At 34.4% G+C, this 21,759-nt stretch overlaps 1 protein-coding gene across 14 annotated transcripts in view; it reads left to right on the top strand.

Annotated features, from left to right (window-relative positions):
• Nucleotides 1-21,759, top strand: part of PCDH15 (protocadherin related 15) — a 797,082-nt gene that overhangs the window by 573,908 nt on the left and 201,415 nt on the right. For all 14 annotated transcript variants that reach the window (XM_081573683.1, XM_081573682.1, XM_081573681.1 and 11 more), the window contains 2 exons: nucleotides 15,041-15,342; nucleotides 18,749-18,973. In XM_081573683.1, the coding sequence (XP_081429809.1) occupies nucleotides 15,041-15,342; nucleotides 18,749-18,973 (527 nt within the window). The remainder of the gene's footprint in view (nucleotides 1-15,040; nucleotides 15,343-18,748; nucleotides 18,974-21,759) is intronic.

Genomic DNA, 21,759 nt, shown 5'->3' with positions numbered 1-21,759 from the left:
GCCATTGATACAAGGAAATCATTTGTGAGACCTATAACAGCAAATGTTCTGTGATAGATAGAAGGACAATACTTAGGGCATAGATTATTCTTAGCTCTTTAGAGAAATATATGTGAATGCTTATATTTAATATAAAAGAATATTGTGTAAAAATAAAGTTAACATTTGGGATTAGCAGGAAGGATGATCTGATAAGCAAATATCACATCTTTAATAAGCATAGAGGAAACTTTTTAAAATTTACAAAAAAGAAAACAATAGTGTCAGAACTTGACAGACAAGGAGAGCACAACTATATGAGAAATGCCTGGGTGAAGCAGACTATATAAAATGCAATCTATGACAATGATAGTTTTCTCTTACTTCATGCTTAAAAACTGATGACTGTTGACTACCGCTCTAGAGATGCCCTGAAAGAGTTATCCTGCATGAGAGTTTGGAGAAATGTTTTAAAACATTTGTTTTAAAACATAATGTTTAGAACATAACATAAACATAATGTTTAGAAAGTGATGCCATTATAATGAGTGTTGAGAAATAATGTTTACACTACAGTGTTTATTTATGCTATATTAGGAAGTTAGAGAAGACTTTCTTTGACTATTCAATATTACCTGGGACATATTACCCCCTAAATGGAAAAAAAAATCAGTTTTTGAGAGGCAAAAATATATTCTTTATATGTAAAACACAGATAAACATATACATAAATAGTTACATAATAAATCTGTGGCAATAAAATTTCATTGAGGTACAACTAGGAAGAAAAAAATAGCTAAAAGTCCACTTTAAGTGGGTTATAATGAAAACAGTTTAAACAACAATGGAACAGAGTACTAGAAAATAAAACTACTGTATTTAATTCCACAAAAAAATGAAGGTATACTTACAACACTTTTAAACTGAACTAAAAACAAATTTTCTTATGGGATTCTAGCTGACTTGAAGTAAAAGAAAACAGTAAAACAAAAGGATAAGGACAAAATTCTGGAATAAACAATTGTTGATCACTCCCTTAATTCACATATGAAAAGGAAAGCTTGTGTTTTCCTTTTTTAAAAAAAAGACTATACATACTAAATGAAATTTTATTTTGTTCATGTGATTGAGTGCTTGGGGTAGGAATGATATGTAACAGCAGCATCATGGAAATAGCTTCAGATGAAATACTTGCAGAAAACGTTTATCTACTGCCTGTCAATGCAAAGAACATGCATGGCTCAGATATGAACAAGCCAGCCTGCTCTGAAGAAACTCTTAATTTCTTGAGGGCTATAAAAAAAGTAATAACACCTTCAGTAAAGGAGCAGTGAGCTATAGAAGCATAGGGATAAGACGTTTAACTTAGATGTTTCTGAGCATAGTGACAGGTGGGCTAAAGAATAACCAGTTTGTGAAGTAGGGAGAGGACTTCAAGCTAGAAAAAGCAGGGAACAGACAGCATAGTTAGTTTGGCAGAATATACTTAAATTTAGGGTTTAGAACATGTTTGTCCATAGAAAAGATATGAGACTGAAGATGTTGGAGAAGTAAAGTAAGAAGAGCTGAGTAAACACAAAATACAATTTCAATATGTGACCTTGCACCATCAACAAAATGATGTTATATACACCAAATCCATAGTACAAATTTGTCAAATGCAAATAAGTAGGCTAGGAAAAAATAAAAATCATTGAATGAGTCATCCAAAATTTTCCCATGCCCTTCTAGTATAATAGGGGATATATAATAATATATATATTATATAATATATATAAAATAAATAATATACTTATTATATGTAAATAATATATACAAAGGTATATATATATATCTTCTAGTATAATAAGGGATATATATTAGGGGATATATAGTAATACATATGATATAATATATATGTAAAATAAATATATATAAATTATATATATTATATATATATATGACGAATGAGTGTGTGAAAACTTGTAGTACAGGGCTACATGGCTTCTTCCTAATACTTACTTAATAAACCACTTGGAGTTAATTTACATTCAAACATTAAGAGAACTTTAGACTATGTTGTAACCGTTTAAACTAGTCTGCTTAATTTGATACTTAATTTATTTCATTAAGTATAACCTCAGTTAAGGAAGGCATATTATTTGCATGTACTTGCTGTCTAGAGCTTTTGCTTCCCTTCCTTATTCCTATCCTTGCACTAACGTCCCACTTCTCATACATTGTCAAAATTTCTGTTGCCAAATATTTCGCAGGTTTTTTCCCCTATTAATGCCTCCTATTTTGTAAAAATGGATGAGCATGACTTTTAGGCCTAATATTTAATTGCACAACATAAAGATATAGAAAGTAGTTTGTGCTGAGTGCAAAAGGGATCAGAAGGCTGGATGGAAAGAAGAGGTTTCCCAGAAAGAAGCTGAGTGAAACTGGAGTTAAGTTTTGAAGAATTAGATAGGATTTAAAAACAAATGCCTATAATTGAAAGTAAGAGGGAGCATTGTGTGTTTGAAGGGGAACAAGGCAGGTAGACTGTTTTTTGTTTTTTTTTTTGGCTCTGCTGGATCTTTTTGTTGTGTTTGATGGGCTTTCTATAGTGTCTTGAGAGAGTTTCTCTAGTTGCCCATGCAGGGTTCTCTTGTGGAACACAGACTCTAGAGCACGTGGGCTCTCTACTTGTGGCACATGGGCTCTCTAGTTGCAACATGTGGGCCTAGTTGCCCCACAACACATGGGATCTTAGCTTCCCAACCAGGAATTGAATCTGTGTCTCCTACATTGAAAGATAGATTTCTAACCACTAGACTACTAGACTCTATTATTGTTTCTAGATTTTGCTGCCCCACACTCCAAAAGGATGCTACTTCCCCGCCTTATGAGATCAGCCATGATGATGTAAGATTTGTAGGTGATATGTTCCACATTGAAGCAGAAGCATTAAGAGCTGTGACTTTATTATCTCTTTTTCCCTCCTTGGTCATATGAATGTACGTATGTACGTGTGCATGCTCAGTCATGTTTGACTCTTGCAACCCCATTGTCTGTAGCCCATCAGGCTCCTCTGTCCATGGAAATTTCCAAGCAAGAATGCTGGAGTGGGTTGCCATTTACTTCTCCAGGGGATCTTTCCAACCCAGGGATCAAACTTGCATCTCCTGCATTGGCAGGCAGATTCTTTACCACTGCAACCTGGGAAGCCCAGTCACATGAATGGCATGTTCCAATAAAGCCTGCTGCTTCAGACTCCTTCCTGGAGTAAAGACAGAGCTACATGAAATCCATGATAGATACTGAACGAATGAGAAATAAACATCAGTGAGAGCAAACCACTGAGATTTTGGAGTTATTTAAAGCTGTCTGATATAATAAATAAACTCTTTTGACTAAAACATAGAGTTTATGTCAGAGAGTTAGTTGTGAGAGGTAAGTGCATAAGGATAGGTTAGAAAAAGATCACATAGAGCCTTGAATGTTATAATAAAATTTAATTTATTGTGTAAACTAGAAATGATTGTTTTGGCTATTATTAGTGAATTCAACAAAATTTTCATTTAAGGCACTTACTGCTTCATAAGAAGCAATCCTTAGTGAAGTATTTATTCAGTAAATATTCACTGAACCTTAATACAGAAAAGGCATTAGAAGTTAAGCTATGAGCAATGCATTTTTCTTGTCCTCAATTTGCAGGAAGTGTAGTGTAGAAGACAATCAGATGAGCAGGCAGCTACATTATATTGTTGAACTAAATGAAAACAAAATGGCAAGGAGTGTTAGTGGAACAACTGTCTTGATTTGGGGAAACCAGGAAAGGCATCCTAGAAAAACGTCCAAGCCCTGAAAGTTTAGTAGAGGTTCACTCCTTGGTAGAATAGAAAGAATTTAAGATCACTAAAAAAAGACATAGCTTTGGAGAAAAATATGGGCAGCTGTCAAACCTTTTATGTGGGGAAATACTGTTTACTGAGTTCTCTAGGTAGAATTTATCTTTCAGATTTGAAAGGATGGTCTGCAGTAGTTATGACAAGTAAAGAAATGTTTAGTGTGAAATAATTCTTACATCCCTTTCAGCTCTCACTATAATGATTTTAAGAGCCTCACAATTTATGATCAGTTCCTGACCACTCACCTGTTGACATACATTTGTTTCACAACCCATGATGAAATTACTTTAAAATGCAACTGGAAGTTACCTTCTCTTCTGCTTTCAAATGTTATACATTTTAGATTTTTCAAAAATTCAATATGTTTTCTCAGGCCGGATGTAGCAAACATTTCTCAATGTGATAATATCCATAAAATGATCAGGTGTAATTTTTCATAGAAATTTCTCTATCATATGTCTAATACTACCTGAATTTATGCCTCAAGTGTCTTAAATCTTCATTATTGTTTCTTGTAATAACTAAAGTGCTCTTATCTTTTTGTTATATATCATTTCATCATACAAGTTTTCCTCATATTTTTATTTGTTTCACTAAAAACACAACATGGACAGGTTTTAAGATTTTTCTATAATTAATACAGGCACCCAAATTCTCAGATCTTGACAAACAAAGCAATGGAACTTAATAGACACACTGCTCCTTCTGCTGATGAAGCTTAGTCGCTTCAGTCGTGTCCGACTCTGTGTGACCCTATGAACTGTAACCCACCAGGCTTCTCTGTCCGTGGGATTCCCCAGGCAAGAATACTGGAGTAGGTTGCCATTTCCTTCTCCAGGGGATCTTTCCAACCCAGGGATCGAACCCAGGTCTCCTGCATTGCAAATTGTAGGCAGATTTTTTACCGTTGAGCCCCAAAAGAGCCCAATAGACTTATTGCTGCTGCTGCTAAGTCGCTTCAGTCGTGTCCGACTCTGTGTGACCCCATAGACGGCAGCCCACCAGGCTCCACCGCCCCTAGGATTCTCCAGGCAAGAGCACTGGAGTGGGTTGCCATTGCCTTCTCCAGTGCATGAAAGGGAAAAGTGAAAGTGAAGTCACACAGTCGTGTCCGACTCTTAGCGACCCCATGGACTAGCCTACCAGGCTCCTCTGTCCATGGGATTTTTAGGCAAGAGTACTGGAGTGGGGTGCCATTGCCTTCTACGAATAGACTTACTGTACCAGGTTAAAGTTGATCTTAAGGAAAAATGAAGTGTATATATAACCAAATAAAATTAGACTAATTTATTCTAATTAAACTTTTTTGAAGAACTTTAGATAAAAATTGAGCTTTTTAATAGCTTCTAAGTAGATATCGAAAACCTCAATAAACATCTAATTTTTAATTGATTACTTAATATGATCTAAGCATGCTATTAAAGTTGTTCAATCCTCATAGTAGGTAGAGAGATAAATACTATCATCATAGTTTTACAAATGAAGTATGGAAGCTTAGAGTGACTGACTCACTCAAGGACATAGAATTAGTACGGGAAAGACCTGGGCTTTTAACCTAGAGCTTAAGCCCTTAAGGAATCTCTAGTTTTCATACAGGTTTTCTAGACTCCTAAGGATTAAATATGTGACAGTTTCAGTATCTGATAAAAAAAAAAAAAGCTCTTTATTCTTGTTATGTTTTAGTGATTTGAGCTCAAGTACACTTGTTACCTTCTAGCCAGTAAGTCTATTTGCCATTGTTCAATAATGAATAGGTATGGAGAGAGGAAACATTTGCCAGTATCATGAGTCCGTAAATTGCTTTTCCCCTTTTACACTGATAATCACATCCCTTGAAATAACTCAGCTTCTTTACAGAAATAAAGATAACAACTATTTTATGTCTTTTTGAAGTTGATACATAATTTTAAAAATGTACTTCCATTAGTAATGCCACTAAGGATGCACTGCCCAACTTCTCCTGGCCTCCCTGCTCAACAACTTTTATGGCTCACACTTCAAGGTGAGAGAGGAGTGCACAGCCTCAAAAATTGCTGTGAAGGACAAGCAAAAACTAGAGCTAAGCTCCCTCTCAGTTTTGCACTGGGCTGATTAGGTGCTACATGGCAGTTCACACCTTCCTCACAGCTATATTTGTTTGTCCTCAAAGTTCTTTATATAGACCTGATTTTTATGAAAACAAACAGAAATCATTTTATATATAAATAATCCAAATGGGTATGAATATAAAACATTTTAAATAAGAATGAATAATTGAAAATGCATAAGTAATCTACGCAGGGAGTTTTCAAAGGAAGGAGGGCAGGCATCACGCTCTCCTTCCAGGTCTTATCCCAGTATATTCTACCCATAAAGACATACTTTTATATCTCTATAGAATTTGTAATTCCCAGTGTAGGTATCCCAGTAATAGGTTTCCACTTTTATCGATGGGAAAGCATGTATAATAGACTTCTGTAAAATATAATGAGACAGCAAAAGGCATAGGTATAATGTGTAAGAAATATATTTTCCAGCTTCCTTTTTAAGTGATGTACTATAAAATGGTGTAGTCAATAAAAGCCCTTGTGTATGATGTGTTGTCCTTATTAAGTAATTATTTGGCTGACTGCAATGTTAACTGGCTGACTCTTAACTTTGACTTCAGTGATTAAGGCTATTCAAAAGTTTTTCTAGCATATATTCAAAGTTTTGTCCAATGATATCTTTATTTGACTACAGACTATCAGCCAATGTCCCAGCAATATGCATTCACAAATAAGTAGCCACAAATCAGGTCCCATAGTAAGGTGTATATTACAAAAAGTGTTAACCATGGAGAGATGATTATAAAGTTGCAGCTATTACTGTTTATTGCTTTGATGTAGTACAAGATGAAAAGAGATGTGTGATTTTTCTTATTAACAATTTTAATTAACTTTTAATTGATTTCCAGGAAGATGAATGGTTTCATTACAGCATCACACACTGAGTTCCTTGGTTAGATATTAAACATCAATGCAGACTTCTTGACAGTATTGCTGATAATAGGGAATTTTATGTTTGGTCACCTTTTCTAACATCTACATACTCATCTATAATAGTAAATAAATGAAACTACTTAGCTTAGCCATCCCATATTATTTAACTTCCATGACCTTTTTTATGCTTCTAAATTAATTAGGAGTCAGAAAAGGAAGCAAATGATCCTGCATTTTATAAGTGTTCTAGTTCCTTTGTCTCTTTTAGATGTATTACTCAGTTACTTTAAATTTTTTAGAGCATTTTCTTATTGATTGTTGGTCTTTTATTCCATGAGCATAAAATGTACTTCTTTTTACAGAAACTAGTCCTTCAGTGAATTAAGTTGTAGTAAATGTGGATCAGAATGTGTGTGTATGTGTGTGCTTGACTTTGAATGTATTATTAACATTTTATACATAAGCTAATGAAATTATGAAACCCTATTAATAAAAATGCTTCATCTAATATTTAGTTTTAGTATCACTATTGAATATGTGTTTGGATATTTTCTCTCAACAAATTATCCCACTGTAATATAAGGATTTCTGCAAATTTTAAAAATCCAATAAACAAAGAGTTATGAAATATGCTTCTCTTCTCAAAGGACTTACGGTTGTGGGGAAAAGGTGTAAATAATAAGTAATGTGAAGAAGCATTTGTCAAGCCTAGAATTCTGATGTATAAAATGATCTATCTGTAAATGCTAGACATTTTCATAAGAGAGATTGAACTGGGGTTGGAATTTGAAGACTGGATTAAGGATTGGAATTTCAGAAGTGAATAAAGAATCATCATGGCAAGTATTGAAGAAAATGTCAAAAAGTGTGTTCTGAGTCTTAAGGAAATGTAGAAAATTGATTAGACTTGAGCATAAAGTTTATACAGGACAGTAAATAGTAAGAGAAGACTGAAAATGTAGGTTGAAATTAACTCATGCATAGCGAGTCTGGACTTCTTTCTGTAGTTCAGTCAACATGTTGAAAAGATTTCTGTTCCTTGGGATTTTTAAATCTGTTGCATACATTACTCCCCTTGAGAACTTTGCCTTCTTCACTGAGATAGTAATGGCACATGAAAAGTTCTGAAGTAATGAAAACTTTAAAATTTTTCTTTAATCCCAATTTCCCAAATTCATTTATTTCAACAAAGACCTCCCTTGCTCTCTCCATCTCTCCTCACTTTTTCCTTTAGAAAAATCCTGGCACCAAGCTAACATTCCATGAAATGTAGCACTAGAGTTAGTTTACCAAAGCCATAACGAAAACTCAATATTTGCTTCTCCCTCCATGGCCTTTTCTATCAATTGAAGCCATTAAAAAAATCTCTCATTGAACCTCTTGAAAGCATATATTTTTCTGATTATCTTTTCTTTGCCATTTATTGTTTTACTGTTGACTCTGTTAAGGACCCCGACATGGTAGAAAGTGGGAACCACTAGTTCTACAAATTTAAGATGGTTATTTTCAAGTGATCGATCATGGGGAACAAACAGTATAAAGTGGAAATATTATGTGAAAATATCATGGACAGATTATTAAAAAGAGGCCTCATTCCAAGTGTTACTCAGTAAATTACAACAGTATTTAAGAAACTATATGTCCCACAAGATATTAGTAAATATTTTTCTAAACATATAACAATGAAAAAAAAATCTATGATTAAACTTGTTTGGAAACTGTGGTGTTGATATTTCCTGGGATTTGGAAGTATCAATAGATAACATCCTGTACCTTCTCCTTTGGAGAAAGAAATGGCAACTCACTCCAATATTCTTGCCTGGAGAATCCCAGGGACAGAGGAGCCTGGTGGGCTGCCATCTATGGGGTCGCACAAGGTCGGACACAACTGAAGCTACTTAGCAGTAGCAGTATACTTCCCCAGGTTCAAAAAAATTCAGAGAGAGACATGAAGTTCTGGAAAATAGGTGAAATTGATATTGAGGGGAAAGAGTTTTAGTAATTAGAGCCAAATGGGTTAGTAAATGCTACCCCACAATTAAATTTAACTACAAAGCCTCAGACAGAACTGAAATTGTGGGTGTTATTCTTAGGGAAAGGGCACATATAGCAAAACAAGCAACTCATATGACATCCTGATAAACATCCGATGTTATGTTAAAAGAAGTCAGTGTGTTTACCCACTATCAAATTCACTACTCATGAGTGAATAAGGGAGAAGAGAAAAGACAATTTTCTTGCTAAAATGTCTTTCCTCTCGGCAAGTTGAAACCTGGAGAAAGTAAGTTGCCATTCCACAATCCTTAACAAAAAAGGATCTTTCAATGCAATAGTTCTCTGAACATTGGAAAATTCACAAGGGAAAATATGATTAATGCGCTGGCTTGGGAAATACCAACATGATACAAGCACTGTAGGTGGTTCATTCTGAAATTAACATTTTTTTTTTTTAATCTCAGTCTCTTCTTAGCGCAAGTTTCCTTTAACGATCCTCTAGCCCAGTGGTTTTCCAACATGAGTTGAATAATCAAATGTGAGGTGTTTTACAAGTCATTTGTTACCAATGTAGGTACACATTTGCATTATTCTAATACTAGTTATCGGCTTATATTATCTATGGCAATGACAATTCACTTAAATTTTCATATATTTTATTCAGTGGAACAGGCAAATGGCTTTGCAACTAGATTACAAAAAATTATGCAATAACTATCATCTATTTTATTCATGTTATAATTTATGATCTGTGCCACATTTGTGAATTTCATCTCTGACATGTATAATGGTAGGAAAAGAGATTCAAAATTGCTATTCGATTTCATATCTTTTATTTTATAGTTGAGATATCTGATACCTAGAGGGAACACACCAAAGTTAATGATATCAAATATGTATATAGTGGAAACACTGAAACTAATCAACAGTTCTACAATGTAGCAATCGTTTTATATATCAAGGTCGTTCTCCATCTTAAAATACATAGGCTCTTTTTGTCATTCTACAAAATATTAAAAATACAAAGCTATTTACTTATCATCATACTCATTTAAGTCATAACAAAATACCACTTTGTAGTTTTTAAAAACGATATTTTCTAGTTTAGACCTGGATTCAGTAGTTCTACCAAGGTAATCAGAGTCCCAGATGAAATTCTGATAATTCTACAGTGTTTGTTTTGGGATTCTTAATTGAAAGCACAGAGGCTGATAATGGAAGAGATATAAATCAAAATAGAACCAAGCAATAGATGCATAATGATTAAATATATATTTTAAGAATTATATAGCTATGTATTAATAAATAGCAGTAGTAGCGTCTTCATTAAGCTGATTTAAAACTCAACATTCAAAAACCGAAGATCATGGCATCTAGTCCTGTCACTTCATGGCAATAGATGGGGAAAAAATGGAAACAGTGACAGACTTCTTTTTCTTGGGCTCCAAAATCATTGCAGATGGTGACTGCAGCTACAAAATTAAAAGACACTTGCTCCTTGGAAGAAAAGCTATCACAAACCTAGACAATGCATTAAAAATTAGAGAAATCACTTTTCCAACAAAAGTTCATATAGTCAAAGCTATGATTTTTCCAGTAGTCATTTGTAGATGTGAGAGTTGGACCATAAAGAAGACTAAGAGTCAAAGAATAGATGCTTTTGAATGGTAATGTTGAAGAAGACTCACGAGAATCCCTTGGATAGCAAGGAGATCAAACCGGTCAATTATAAAGGAAATCAATCCTAAATATTCATTAGAAGGACTGATGCTGAAGCTGAAGTTCCAATACTTTGGCCACTTGATGCGAAGAGCCGACTCATTGGAAAAGACTGTGATGCTGGGAAAGACTGAAGACAGGAGGAGAAGGGAGTGACAGAGATGGCTGGATGGTATCATTGACTCAATGGACATGAGTTTGAGCAAACTCTGGGAGATAGTGAAGGACAGGGAAGCCTGGTGTGCTGCAGTCCATGGGGTCACAAAGAGTTGGACATGACTGACAGACTGAACAAAGAACAAAAACAGTAATATCTTTATTTATATATGTTAATAAATGCAATTCATTTGTGTATCCTAGAAATAAATATATAATTTAAAATTATTAAGTATGATATAAAGTACAGTTATATGGCACTATTGGCTTCATATATAACTTCCATATAACAGAAGGGTTTCATTTATATTTCATGATTCAGAGAAGACTGCTTTGAGAAAGTGATGTTCAAATTGACTTTTGAAAGATGAGCAGGCATTAGCCTGACAAATAATAGGCAGAGGCTTTAGAGAAATTTGGAGGTTGGAGAGATTTGCATTATTCCAGAACATAGTGAAAGTAGCATTCAGTAGGCGACGTCTTGACGGTGTTAACTGTTTGAATGTTGCTGAACACGGTTGAAATCATTAAAGGATATTAAGAGAAATAATGTCATTTATCTTTTATAGAAGACCTCTCCGAAATGAAATAACTGAAAAAGAAAATAATTAACAAGTAATCTAGTAATCTAAGCCACAGTTGATGATAATTTGGGCCAAAGTTGCTAGGATTGAGATACTGTATAAGGGTGTAAACAGCATATTACAAATAGAAAAGGAATTTTCTCTGTAAATTCCATGATATCTTGGACCTTGTTACTTAATACACCATTGTAACCTGAAGCTGAGCCTCATACCTCATATTAAATAAGCTTTTCTGAAATTATTGAATAAATTAATCACAGAAGATAGAGGAGATCTCAGGAATATCTTCTTTGTTTTTATGTAATCTATTGGATCAATGGAAGAATCATTTATTGAAATAAAGGAATTAGAGATGAAAAGTTCAGTTCAGTCGCTCAGTCGTGTCCGACTCTCTGCGACCCCATGAATTGCAGCACGCCAGGCCTCTCTGTCCATCACCAACTCCCGGAGTCTACCCAAACCCATGTTCATCGAGTCAGTGATGCCATCCAACCATCTCATCCTCTGTCGTCCCCTTCTCCTCCCGCCCCCAATCCTACCCAGCATTAGGGTCTTTTCCAATGAGTCAACACTTCGCATGAGGTGGCCAAAGTATTGGAGCTTCAGCTTCAACATCAGACCTTCCAATGAACACCCAGGATTGATCTCTTTTAGGATGGATTGATTGGATCTCCTTGCAGTCCAAGAAACTCTCAAGAGTCTTCTCCAACACCACAGTTCAAAAGCATCAATTCTTCGGCGCTCAGCTTTCTTCACCGTCCAACTCTCACATCCATACATGACCACTGGAAAAACCATAGTCTTGACTAGACGGACTTTTGTTGGCAAAGTAATGTCTCTGCTTTTAAACATGCTATCTAGGTTGGCCATAACCTTCCTTCCAAGTAGTAAGCGTCTTTTAATTTCATGGCTGCAGTCACCATCAGCAGTGATTCTGGAGCCCAAAAAAGTAAAGTCTGACACTGTTTCCACTGTTTCCCCATCTATTTCCCATGAAGTGATGGGACCAGATGCCATGATCTTAGTTTTCTGAACGTTGAGCTTTAAGCCAACTTTTTCACTCTCCTCCTTCACTTTCATCAAGAGGCTCTTTAGTTCTTCTTCACTTTCTGCCATAAGGGTGGTGTCATCCGCATATCTGAGGTTATTGATATTTCTCCCGGCAATCTTGATTCCAGCTTGTGTTTCTTCCAGCCCAGCGTTTCTCATGATGTACTCTGCATATAAGTTAAATAAGCAGGGTGACAATATACAGATTTGGGCAAATATAATCAACGGTTTAGTTAAGGACATGTTAAATTTCTGGTTCTAGAGCAGACAGAATTATGATTCCCAACACATCCCATGTGTGAATATGTTACCTTACGTAGCAAAAGAAATTTTGCAGATGTAATGAGGTTTAGGAACTTGAGATGGGAGGATTATCCTAGATATCCAGGTGGGCCCACTGTAGTCATCAAAACTGTTTAATAGTGAACAAAGGTGGTAGCAGAGTGGATCAGAAAGATAAAATAGGAGAAATTCAGAAAGTGTGAGGGGGACTTAACCCACTGTTGCTAGCTTTGAAGATGGAAAAAGTGTATCATGACCCAAGAACAAAGGTTTGTGGGTGGTCTTAGAAATTGGGAATAGTCCTTGTATGACAAATAAGGAAGCGGGGATCTCAATCCTACAACCTCAAGGAACTGTATTCTGTCAATAACTGGAATGACCAAAGAAATGGATCTTTGCCTACAGCCTCTAGAAAGGAACACAGCCCTATGCATACCTTAATTTTAGCCAGATGAGACACTTGTTGAACTTCTGTTTTATAGAGCTATAAAATAATAAACTTGTGATGTGTAAGTCCTAGTAGAGATATCAGTTCAGTAGCTGGACATACATGGAACAGTACATACTTAACATCCCATGTCCCTCCACACATATACATACACAGCCACATTAATCAAATTGAATCATTCTGACATAATAAATCTTCCAAATATCAGGATAGATAAAAACACACCTTGAGTGAGAATCATTTAAATTACATAAAAATCCCCACAGAAGAAAAAGTTTCTGAAATGTTTAATAATGTTGATTTAATGAACTAAGAGCTACTGATGTTACCAGGTTTTATTTTTCTATTTACTTAAGCAGCGATTTAAGACAAAAAAAAGAGTATTTTTTGTTGAGTTGTTTTTTGTGGGGGAGTTGACAATATTGTTGTTTGTTTGTTTTCACTAAGACCAGCTTGACTAATTTGTCAATAATTCATAAGACAAATTCTAGGAAAGATACAAACGTAGAAGAAAATATGTGTATGTAAGCTCTTCGACTATTTTACAGTATTTTTGTCCTCTTCAGACATTCTTGCAGTTCCTCTTCTATCTTTTCTCAGGCTTCAAACTTCAGAAGTAATATCCTCCCAGGGGCATTTGTGTTTTGATGAATCAGAGAGACAAATCCTGCTGGAAAGTCTGGCATTCATAGGGTGCACAGTTACAAACTTGACTTTCACATCTTGGGCTTTATCATTTCAAACAAGGCAAAAGTGTTCAGCAAACCCACCCCATTTGCTTCCCCAGTGTTTATAAAGATGGATGTACATCTGCTTATGTGCTGTTCAAAATACATCATATTCCATCCCAGGCTTTGTGAATATTAATAGATTATTGTGTTCCTCGCTCATACTGCAGCCAAGTCTCTTGTTTTCCTTCCTTTCCTTAGCAGCCATTTGGTGCATAGTTATGTAACATTTTATGGTTTCTAAGATTTATTCAAATTTGTTTGAGGAACAATGAGATAGAGCTATGTAGTACAAAATGCACAGTATTTGATAATGAGATGTCATAATTTCTATTTCAATTAATTGAGTTTTAAATTATATTAATTCTCATAACACTCCTTCAAAGAATAGCCATTCAAAATTTGCTTATTTTATTTAATGCAAAGTTATTTAATATGACTTAAAATTTCCAATTGCAAAAGGCTTATTATTGCATCAACAATTCTATTATCATTTAGAGATTGGATTCTAATATTGAAGAGCCCTTTGCAGTTGCTTTACAGTTACTAAACTTTCACTTCTCTTTGAGGTTTGGAATATGTTTGGTTTTAAACCTCAGTTGCTTGCATTGATTTATTCTAACATGAATTAATCCCTCAAATATTTATTAAGTAATTTTATATAGGCATTATACTAAGAATTGAGGCACATATTTTTATTTCTTTCATAACTCTAAGCAAATTATTGTCCATAAGCCACAGTTTTCTCATTTGTAGAATGGAACCAATGATATTTATTCATAAGAACATTAGGAGAATTAAATGCAGTAATCTATATCTATCTATATATGATGCTTCTATATGTATTATAGATATATAATATATAGCTTGAGTTAAAAAATATACAATCTTAATCTATCACTCAGTTATGTTTAATTAAAACTTTTTTTAAATTTTAGAGTTCAAATCTATTAAATAAATGATGATACAGGAAAAATTCAGTATTCATGTAATGTGAATTTTCTGTCATAATATAATATTGTTATTGCTACTGATACAAATTAATTTTATGCTCATTTAGAATTAAGAGTATCATTAAATTATTGTATATTTCTTTTCATCTTCTAGACTTTTGTACTACATTATCATTATCTTTTAACTTCTCTCTCTAAAGAAAAAACAATATTTGGTTAGAAATATGCCATAGTTCTTTAACTGTCCCTTCTAAAAAATTATAACAGAGAATACTATGTGAATTCCTCTGTTTTTAATTTTGTTTAGGCAGCAGATCCTGATGCTGGAATAAATGGCCAAGTGCACTACAGCTTGGGTAACTTCAACAATCTTTTTCGCATCACATCCAATGGGAGCATTTACACAGCCGTGAAGCTTAACAGAGAAGTCAGGGACTACTATGAACTTGTTGTTGTGGCAACCGATGGAGCAGTACACCCTCGTCATTCAACTCTTACTCTGGCCATCAAGGTTTTGGATATTGATGATAATAGTCCTGTGTTCACCAATTCAACATATACTGTTGTTGTTGAAGAGAACCTGCCAGCTGGGACCACTTTCCTTCAAATAGAGGTGTGTGAAAGAAGCAATTGTTTCATGAATCCTGTATAAAATTTGGTATTTGTGTGGGTCTAACAGACTTTAGTAAAATGCACACACATACACATGCAGTTAAATTTCAAATGAATGATAAGTAAATTTTAATGTATGTATTTCTCAAATATTACATACTCTGTTTTATCTAACAAGCTTATTTTAGAGGGAGAAGGGAGAAAAGTTGCCATTGTAAAAAACTGAATAACACTTCTTAATTGACTTATTAATCAGTTTACAAGAGTAATGAATGTCAAATATTTATTATAACAATTGGCAATACATTAGACTATTTTAAAAAAATAATCTCTCACCTTGTACCTCCAAGTTACACAGTATTACATTTTTATGTGTATTATGTTACATTTATGTTTCTGCTCACACAAATATCAAATAACTATTTACACACATGTCTAAATATACATGTATCCAGGTATGTACATATATACACATGTATTGTTGCTGTTTAGTCATTAAGTCATGTCTGACTTTTTGTGACCCCATGGACTATAGCCTGCCAGGCTCCTCTATTCATGAGATTTCTCACACAAGAATACTGGTGTAGGTTGCTATTTCCTTCTCCAGGAATTCTTCCCAACTCAGGGATTGAACCCTTGTCTCTTTATTGACAGATATATTATTTACCATTGAGCCACCTGGGAAGCCCATATACATGCATACACATATACAAATGTATAGAATCATCTGTATCTTACAGAAATAGATTGCTATACTTACTATTTTGTAATATGTGTCCAGTTTCGATACATAACTGACCTACTTCCAGAAGTCTATTTCTCCTTTTTATTAGTGTCTTTATATCTAAGCTTCTTTCTTTTAGTTCTCAAATTATTACCAGAGACTCTGGATATTCAGATTCAGTAAGTTAGATTGGCCTAGAAATCTCCATTTAAGCACCAAACCTTTAATTCTGACATAGGTGTCCTATGAAGTATATTTTGGAAGAAAAAAATATAGCTCTTTCTCAACCTGCAGTCTACAACTTGAATTTTGTTAACATGAATTTCAAGAGCTTGTGTTTTTCCATGATTCAATTTGATATATGTTTACTTATAGTTCAGTTCAGTTCAATTGTTCAGTCGTGTCTGACTCTTTGCTACCCCATGGACTGTAGCCTGCCAGGCTCTTCAGTCCATGGGATCCTCCAGGCAATAATACTGGAGTGGGTTGCCATTTCCTCCTCCAGGGGATCTTCCTGACACAGGGATTGAACCCGCGTTTTTTATGTCTCCCACATTGGCAGGCGGGTTCTCTACCACTAGCGCCATCTGGGAAGAAACATTATTAAATCTATAAAAGGCAGATGCTGACCAGGGAAAAGGCTGTTATTTCTCCATTTATTCCTCTATTCATTCATTCATTCATTCATTCAACAAGCTTACTGAGTGCCAAGTCCTCTGCTAGAGGCCAAGGATTCAAACATCAACAAGATTTCTTGCCTTCATCGAATTTTCAGTCTGGTGTAGCAAGCAGACTAGTAACTGGTAATTAACACAGAAGTCCTCAATACAAGGAGCCTGGGAGATCACAGGTGTAACTCTTAACATAATCTTGAGAGCAAAGAGAATGTTTCCTAGGGAAAGCTTATTTCTAAATTGTGAACTGAGGGACAAATAAGAGTTGTTCAAGGGGGAAAAAGAATATTCAAGGCAGTTGAAAAACCTACTCAAAATCCTGGAGGAGAGGAAAGAGTGAGGGGCTAAAGGACTAGAAAATATATGTGTCCTCACCATGTTAAGAAGATTGGAGTTGATCCAAAATTAAATGGAAAAGAAGAGTTTTAGGTAGGAAAGTGACATCATAAAATCTGCGCTTTAACAGTATCTTTCACATTGTGATGTTGACAATTGTTTGGAGGGGGCCAAGACAAGTTCATGTAGGTGTTTGCTTTACTGCATACACATTCCAGCAAAACCTGACCTTCCTCACTCTATCTTTGCTCCATTCAATTTCCTAACAGAGTAGGAATTTCTAATCTCTACTACTGAATGAAATAATCATCTATAAAATTTCCATTGAAACCTGCTTTTTCAGTTGTTTTTGTTTGTTTCTTCTCTCTTTGTGTGTGCATGTATATGTGTGTGTGCATTTTGTTTTAATGACTGGGAAATTATATTTTGGGAATGAGAATTAAAAAAAATATTGGAATATAGTTGATTTACAATGTTGTGTTAGTTTCTACTATACAGTAAAGTGAATCAGTTATACATATACATATATCCAACTCCTTCTCTGATCCTTTTCCCATATAGGTGATTACAGATATTGAGAAGAATTCCCTGTGCTATACAAGAGGCCCTTATTAGTTATTTATTTTATATATAGTAGTGTATATATGTCAACCCCAATCTCCCAATTTATGTCTTCCCATCCTTTGCCAACTGGTAACAACTATAAGTTTGTTTTCCTATATCCATGATTCTATTTCTGTTTTGTAAATAAGTTCATTTGTACCATTTTTTTTTTTAGATTCCACATTTAAGAAGTATATATTTGTCTTTCTCTAACTCACTTCACTCAGCATGACAATCTCTAGGTTCATACACATTTATCTTTTATTTTGGCATTTTCTTTGAGAACCTCCTATCTGGAGAGTAGGTATTTTGTCTATTCATCTTGTGAATATTTAGAATATTATTTTTCATTGTTGTACAATCAGCAGAAAATAATTAACAATCATTTACAACAATGTTTACTTTTTGCTCTATTTTATTTTAATTTTTTTAACTTTAAACTTTTTATTTTGTATTGGGATATAGCTGATTAACAGTGTTGTGGTAGTTTCAGGTGAACAGCAAAAGGACTCAGCCATAAATATACATGTATCCACCCTCGCCTAAGCCCCCCTCCCATCAAGGCTGGGCACATAACTTTGAGCAGAGTTCCAGGTCTTCGTTGGTTACCTATATTAAATATAATAGTGTGTACTTGACCTTCCCAATGTCCCTAACTACCCCTTCCCCGTGGCAACCATAAGTTCACTTTCTAAGTCTGTGAGTCTCTTTCTGTTTTGTAAGTTCATTTGTATCATTTCTTTTTAGATTCCACATATAAGGGATGACAATATTTCTTTACTGTGGTATGATTCCTTTCATCAGTGATATTTCAAATAAAACAGATATAGTAACAAGATCAACAACGACAAAATCTCTTGAGTCTCGGTCTCTGGCTTGATCTCTTTCTTTCTCTCCCTCTCCCTCTATCTGGTAAATTAGTTTAAAAAATACTTTTCTCTGAAACATAACTTTTGATCATCATTCATTTCATGCTCTCTAGGTACTGACACATGACCTCCATCAGTCCTGCATTTCTTTATTTTGAAATTGGCAGTGATATAACCATTCTTCTTCTTAACATGTTACAGGCCAAAGATGTTGACCTCGGAGCAAATGTGTCCTATCGGATCAGAAGTCCAGAAGTGAAGCACTTTTTTGCACTACATCCATTTACAGGAGAACTCTCCCTTTTAAGGAGTTTGGACTATGAGTCATTTCCAGACCAGGAAGCAAGTATCACTTTTCTAGTGGAGGCCTTTGATATTTATGGAACAATGCCACCTGGTATTGCTACTGTCACAGTGATAGTAAAGGTAAGGAATATAGATGACTTCTGGCTGCCTACTTTGTTTTCTCTACCTGTAGTTTCTCTGTGTTTTTTTTTTTTAATCCATATTATAGTATAATATTTGGGGGCAGTAATCCATGATTATAAATGGTACCAAAGCCAGAATATAAATTTTTAAATGTAAAGTGTTAACAAAGACTTGAGAAATAACTGAATTATTTAACTATTTACGAAAGATACATTGAAAGAACCACTAAATAAGAGTTCAAATACTGTTGCTCCCTAGGTCCACCATTAGCCCTGTGACTTCAATCAAGTCATAATTTCTCTAGATTACACAATAGTCCAAATTCCATAGCACCAGAGATAATAACTTCATCCAAACCCTTCAATTTAAAATAATAAATAAAAAGAGTAAGAGTTCTAAGGCTCTCAGAGCTAGTTTGTTTAGCTTATTTTGGAACCCAAGATTCTTCAGTGAAATAAGCTTTGGAATCAGATGGAACTGGGGTTAATTTATGGCTCAACCCTTTTCAAGTTCTATGACCTTGGGAACTCTCTTAGACTCTCTAGGTTTACCATCTAATTTAATCAAATATCCTGTACCAACTGATTGCCTGTAAGGATACGTCATCCTCAACCTTTAGGGTTTCTTGTGATTTTTAAAGTATGGGTTTAAAAGAAGACATGAGGAAAGATTTATTATTTCTCAAATATTAGTGTATATAGAGGTCGTCTAAACTAAACAGTAAACTTTCAGGTCCCTCTGCTCCTTCCCAAAGGAATGCTTTCCCAGAAGAGCATCTGAGACATAAGTATATTTGAAAAGTACATAGATGATTCTTACACAGGTTGTGTGAGCATCAGATGTTGAAAAATGTACTTCAGTTACAAATATACACACAAATGATCCTCAAATTGCTTTACTAAAGGTGTTAATACTTAAAAATGACTTCAAATGGCCTATCTTTGATAACCTAAAAAAGTGCTTTTATGAACATGTTATGTATCTCTTTTTGGTCAAGGGAAGAATGTGCATATTTGAAACTATGCTCTTCACTTATTTTCTCTGGTACCTTCTCTCTCAAGTTAGATGTGGTTGATAATGGAGAGTTATAATCCCTCATAAACTCTAGCTTGGTTGCTCTAATTTCATTTTAGATATATTTACTTAGATATATTTAGATATTTACTTAGATATATTTAGATATATTTACTTAGATTTTTGTATTTTTGATAGAAGTCATTGGTGTCAAAATGAGTCCAAAACTATCATCTGAGCAAGCAGGATGTGCACTCAATAAGCCTCATTCTCTATTTGGGACTCATGTCTCTTAAAATGTCTTCCACATTCTCTGACCACCCCTTTATTTTAATACAGGGGATTCACTCAAGGAGTCAAACTCAGAAGGTGGGAATTTTTACTCATTGATGGGCTCTTCTTTCTTCAGAAACAGAAGAGTATTGATCTAATTTTTATTGCCTCAGTTGCTCTCTTATTTAGAGAAGTCAAACAATTTCATTGGTCAAGACTTCCGTACTTATATAGAGTTACTTGTGGATAATTGTACATTGAAAACAAAACAATATTTAATTCTAGACATTTTTCAGTGACACTTTGTTTTCTTATTCAAGGTTATTTAAGCGTGATAAAGTTTGTTGAACATTTCTCCAAATTCAGACTGACATGTGCTTTCCTTTCACCTAATCACTCAGGATAAGATTATCACAAAGAGAATTTTAAAACTGTATTGTATACTATTGGGACCCATAAAAGTATCATGCTTGTTTGTTCTGAAGGGAAGAGTGAAGTATGTTTCTCATTTCTCTACAAATGTTAATCTTTCCCAAGTTTGCAAATTTTCTGCTATTGGTCTATTTACTTGCAGTACTGACAAGCTATTTAGCTGATAACATAATTGCATGGTATTTGCCAAGAGATATTTCTACACAAAATAGTTACCATGGGGAAACCATCTTGAAGACATCTCTGAAAATGAGCAAAAACATAATTTCTTTTGTAAAGAAAGGGGGAAAAAAGAAAGATTCAGTAATTAATATCGAATCCATCAAATTTATTTAAGGTTGGAGTGATAATGGAAAAAATGAATATGTATTTCAAAGGAAAAATATTTTCACAATAGAAGGAAAATTGAATTTTATCACAGACACCTGCAAAGAGTTTTCTTAGTGTCAAATTTCAAGGATCCAAAACAAAACTAATCATGATCATTTGAACAATATGTATACTTGTTACAAAGGCTTTGCAGAATATTTCTGAAACAAGGTCTTTCGGTTGTATATATATTGAATAAGAATTGAATCTGTGATCATAGTGAATTACAGGATATAGGTAAATCTCTGAAAAATAGGAATAAAATTCTAAATAGTTTTAAACATAAAATCCAGAGAAAAATATGCCCTTACAAACTGAGTTATAATAACATAATATAGAAAATACATGGAAAGAAAAGATGTTTTCTATAGTAAGCCAAAAGCTGAATACCAGCCAGAAAGGTTGAAATACTTAAATGTATATACAATTCTGGATAGCATTAACAGGAATTTAAAGAACTTGTCCAGGGTAAACAGATGACTTAAAAGTCATTTGCTGATTGTAGTTTTAGATAGAATGTCTTGCACACAAGTAGAAGAGAGAGTGAAGGAGATTCTTCTATGAAGGGAGGAGACTTAATTCACCCCTGTTTACCTATAAAGGAGGTAAATTCACCCTGTTTACCTATAAAGGAGCTAAATTCACCCTGTTTACCTATAAAGGAGGATACAGGTATGGGAGCAGACAGGGACAGA

The sequence above is a fragment of the Giraffa tippelskirchi genome, chromosome 2, assembly GCF_054371585.1.
Source record: "Giraffa tippelskirchi isolate mGirTip1 chromosome 2, T2T-mGirTip1v1.2.pri, whole genome shotgun sequence".
NCBI classification, from domain to species: domain Eukaryota; kingdom Metazoa; phylum Chordata; class Mammalia; order Artiodactyla; family Giraffidae; genus Giraffa; species Giraffa tippelskirchi.
Note: the sequence above shows the minus strand (reverse complement) of the source record. Positions and strands in the feature narration are given on the sequence as shown.